Consider the following 5,115-nt stretch of genomic DNA (forward strand, 5'->3'; position numbering starts at 1 on the left):
AGGAGCTTTCAAAGAACAAGTTGCTTCTTCAATTTTCGAAAAATATTCAATAGGTCAAGAATAATCGATACTCAAAGTTTGCAAAAAACGTCGAATTTTGAATTTTGAAAATTTATAACTTTGTAAATATGCATTTAACAAAAAAGTTTCAAGAGAACTTTTATGCTTAGAATTGTCCATATTTACTAAAAAAAATTTGTCCTATAAAGAAAAACCATTTTTTCCTATTTGTTTAAACAATTGAGTTTTAAACAAAACCTATCCACTTCTCGTAAAATTAACCAGTACCATTGGATTCAGCGGGTCAAAATGCATAAGATTAACTAGTTTTTACCTTTTGCCTCTTGAATGCATACGGGAACATACCCAGCTCCCGGACTAAATAAGCAGGGGATATAATATATTTTACTTGAAACCAGTGAACCTCGCTGATTAAATCAGTGATGAAATTCGAATTAGTTTGAACCAGTGAAATCTCACTAATTGTAAATGACACACTTTTAATTGTTTTAACCAGTGGGATTTCACTGGTTCATTTTAAGAGCGTAGACAATTTTAAACCATTCCACGATTCTATAGAAAATCGCATAACACCTTACAATACTCTACATAGAAACTTCAAGAACTATATTCCAGGTTTTATGACTAATACTTTTGTAAATTAAGGAATATTCTAAAATATCCGGAAATACCTTAAGACCAATTACATTTCAGATCATTCAGAGGTTTAGCTGAGGAAGTTAGAATGATTTCGTGTATGCATTTACTATTTATTAAGACTGAAAATATAAGAACAGGTATTTCAAAGTTTTATAAAAAAATTTTTTTTATTCTTTGAAATTAAACGAAAAATTATGTATGTTTTAAAATGGACTTCGTCTCGGATTAGATCAGAAAATTTCACGATATTCCACAAAAATATTGTAGAATATTTTATTCTTGAACATTCTAGTGCATTCAACATCATTCCATAATCTAGATATTTCAAGAAAATTGTAGATTTTATAGGGAATTATAAAAGTCAAAAAATAATGTAAATCAAGTCCAATAAACAATTCGATACCTTCTAAATAATTCAAATAACGTCTAGAACAGTCTATAACATTCTAAAATAATCTATAATATAGAAAAAATACCAGCACAGTCCAGAATAATTTTAAAAGACAAGAATATTTTCGAAATTGAAGAAAATTTAAAAATAGAAGAATATTATAACAAATTCTGACACACTTCGAAAACTTTTCAGAATGCTCTGAAGAAATTCAGAACATTCTAGAATTTTTGAATAAATGAAGAAACAGGCCATATTCAATAAAATTCTAAACCATTATTAGAAAGCGAGACGAAATTCGAGAGTGTTCCAAAGTGTTTCAGATTTAGAGTATTTTATTAAATTAAAAAATATTGCCGAATTGTCTAAATAAAATTCTTCCAAATTCTAAAACATTCTAGAATATTCTATAAATTTTATGAATCTTTCAAATTTCAGAAGAATTGGAAAAATTTTCAGAATATTCCCGACGATTTAATATTATTCAAAATCATCGTAGAATATTCTGTTCCAGAATATGGAATATTGTATTCTAGAATAATCTGGAAGTGTCTAGAACATTCTAAAGCATTTCATAACTTTCCAGAATATACTAGAAAACTCTAAATCTTAAGAGAAATTCAGATTTAGACAAAAATCCGCGAATTTTTTTAAAGTTTCAGAAAATTAAAGAAGAATGGAGAACTTTCGAGAACATCTCGAATATTGCATTATCGACTATAATTCTAGGTTACCAAGTTATAAATAAAATTTAAAGAAGCATGATTTATTTTCTTTAGTGAAATCATTCATACAAAATGTATCTATGACCATAAAGAAAAAACAGTACGAGCAGATTAGGTGCAATGTGCATAATTGCATATGAAATTATAATTCTCTCAGTCGTGAATCTTGGCTTAAACTCGATGACAGGATTTAGTTGCTCTAATCCTGATGATCAAAGCGGATCCTCGAAAAGCCGATAATGAAGGACGTGTTCGCGGTGATTGGCCAACCTATATTGGCACACTTAAGCGATTATAACCGGTATTGGTGGGCGCATTTCCGTCGAATAGCTGGTTTGTTTCTAATCGGGGCTTATGTCAATTGAAACAGTATCAATAGGGATGCATTATTGAACATGAATATTGTTCACATATCCTTGCATATAAAAGTCAAAAGGAGACACATTTGCCTACATAATTCATTCTGAAAATAAAACGAATAACGGATCTTTATTGATTATAAATAAAAAAGTAAAAAGTACTAGACGAAGAGCATTTTTAAGTAGTTTTAATGATTCTGAATCGCATTTTAATCATGTATATTTTCTTTTCAGTTCAAGTGGATATGCCCGTTGTACAGGTGCAACAAGGAGGTTCTTTTCCTGTAATATCCAGGTCAGTTTAAACTAAAAATTATTATAAAATACTTGAATTGCTATCAACTTTTTAATTGAGAAATAACAACTGATTCCTCAATGTTATAAGGCATAATTTAGGTAGAATCAAAATAGCCAGACTAGAATCTGACTAGAACCCGCGTAGATATGTTGAAACTGATCAGTCCATAACTAGAAAGATTGTCAAAAAACGTAGCCCGACTAGCTCCCCACTAGCCCCCGACTAGTACCTTACTTTTAATGGTGCCAAATGGGTCTATTTACTACAAAGGCCTAAATTGAATATGAACAATATTATTATTTCTTTAAATAATTTTTCGACAGCTTCATAAATATTTACTTATACGTTTAAATACATTACTCATTAAAAAAAAGAAACGTATTTTTAATAGCAATTTTGTATCTAATCTTGATATTATTATATATCTTTTTTTTATTTATTATTATTCCCTTTAGGTTTTTTAATGTGTGTGTGTGTGTTTGTTATCATTCACGGATTCTTAACGTACGTGCGTAATAAATAACTCAATTAATTCTTTTTATTCTTTAAATAATATATTTCGAAGAAAAGTCGATATTCAGAGTCAATATTTCGATTTTTAACTATTTGCCACTGATCTGAACATTAAGGTTTAATTAAATTTCCAGATATCACACCTTAATATTTAGATCGATACCCTGTAGTTAAAAATCCAGATTTTGAATTCTAATATCCATTTTTCTCTAGATACTTATTTATAATAATTAAATTGCTTGCTGTTTTGTTAAAAATTCGTTTTATCAGTTTGAAAGATCATCTGGTATGGTATGGTTGAAGATTCGTCTTTTTTGGTATGAAATTAATCTTCTTGATTGGAAAATAATTTTACTGCTTGCAAAATCATCTAGTTATTTACAAATTGGTCTTTTTTGGGTTTAATTTATCTGCTTCTGACTTTAAATTAATTAATAGATTTGTGTGGGTAAAAATTGAACTAGTTCGTTTAAAATAATATTTTTTTATTCAAAGTTCAACTATATTTTTCAAAATTCATGTTAATGTCTTTTCTTGAAAATTCCTCCTTTTTGCTAGAAAATTAATCTTATTAGTTGGAAGCTTTTTTTTTGATTGAACTATTTTGTAAAAAATGTATCTATTTTATTTTGAAAATACGGCTTTTTGTTTGAATTCAAATTTTTTATTTGAAATAAATAACTATCTTTTTTTAAACTACTTTCTTACACATTTATTTTTTCTATCGAAAAATTATCTGTTTTATTGCAAATTTAACTGTTTCGTTGAAAAAAAGTGTGACTAAGGGAAATTTTAATAAACAAAAAGATAGATAAGTATATGTTTTTTTTCTTCAATGATATAAGTGTGGTTTGAACAGTTTCGAAATTATTGTTCAAACAATTAAAAATTAGTTTCAAAATGAGTTTTTAATAAGAAGTTGCCTTTTCCCCATGGTAAACCAATGAGAAACTCCATGGCGTTAAAGCACGGGTTAATTAAAAATGATTTCTTTTAATTTTGGAGATCATTTACTTAGAAGTTTGAACAAAACTAGGGTGAATAGAAAAAAATACCATTTTTTCAACAATATAATTAAGGGACACCCTATTGATACATACCAGGTATCAGGTATTCTTTTTCTATTTTTAAGCCCTTTGTTGGAATATTAACGTGTTCGTCCCGCCAGTGATATTTTAATTTTCTCTTAAAATTATTGAAAATTTTATTTTTTAATTTTATTATTGAAAAATATTGATTTGAATAATAAGGGAGGATTTCTCATTTAAATAAACTATTTCAAAAATGATAGAAATACAAGTAATAAATAATATACGGAAAAGTAATTTAAAAAATGGTAACGACATGCATACAATAAAAAAGAAAAGATATTACTCAGATTTAAGCAAAGGATTTTGAAGCATGATGAAATTTAATAAATTCTGAGGCCTTTCTACTATCGAATATTCCTGACACGCCCTAAAGTGTCAGTCGAATAAAGGCAGATGCGAGAAAAGCGTGCATCGACACAAGTCGAGACTAGTTGGATAAAATCTTATTTTTTCTGTCAATTTTTTTTCGTTTCATGGCGTGATGACAATTTTAAATTCTTCTCCAGAACGGTGCGCCGTCTTTGAAGTTGACGAAAGGCTGGGCCGCAAATCCCCATATGGCGTGACGTCTAATGAAAATCAAGTGACGAATCGTTCTGGGACTTTGAATGTCAAGGGCCTTGTTAAGAAAGAATTCAAAAGTTATTTAAATAAACTCGCCCAATTTTAAATCAAATTGTAGAATTGAATACTTATTTGAATTCACAATGAGATGTTAGGAGGTTTGTTTCTTGCAATATTGATACTCTCTTCTAATTATAATTCAAATTGGACTTCTTGAATGAAAAGCTGATCAGGCTCGCTTTTCAATCATTATTGTCCTTGAATAATTATTGTGTCATTGAAAGTTTTTCTTTCGTTAAAATATATTTTTTTTAATAAAGGGAAAATGACAATCTGTGATGTCATAAAATTTAATGTTTCGCATATATTTTGAGCGCCTTTTTATTTTCAAGCTAAGAAATTATATGGCTTAAATTTTAGGAAATGACAGAAAATATATCGATCTACTCGCCTCGATTGAGTTCAATAAAAAAGTGCTTTTACATTCAGTTTCTCATATTGTGCATGCTCAAGA

The 5,115-nt window shown here is 28.4% G+C and overlaps 1 protein-coding gene across 5 annotated transcripts in view; it reads left to right on the forward strand.

Annotated features, from left to right (window-relative positions):
* LOC117172726 (papilin) overlaps positions 1–5,115 on the forward strand; it is a 303,999-nt gene that overhangs the window by 218,720 nt on the left and 80,164 nt on the right. For all 5 annotated transcript variants that reach the window (XM_033360885.1, XM_033360889.1, XM_033360887.1 and 2 more), the window contains exon 4: positions 2,370–2,430. In XM_033360885.1, coding sequence (XP_033216776.1) covers positions 2,370–2,430 — 61 coding nt within the window. The remainder of the gene's footprint in view (positions 1–2,369; positions 2,431–5,115) is intronic.

This window comes from Belonocnema kinseyi, chromosome 5 (assembly GCF_010883055.1).
Source record: "Belonocnema kinseyi isolate 2016_QV_RU_SX_M_011 chromosome 5, B_treatae_v1, whole genome shotgun sequence".
In the NCBI taxonomy this organism is placed as follows: Eukaryota; Metazoa; Arthropoda; class Insecta; order Hymenoptera; family Cynipidae; genus Belonocnema; species Belonocnema kinseyi.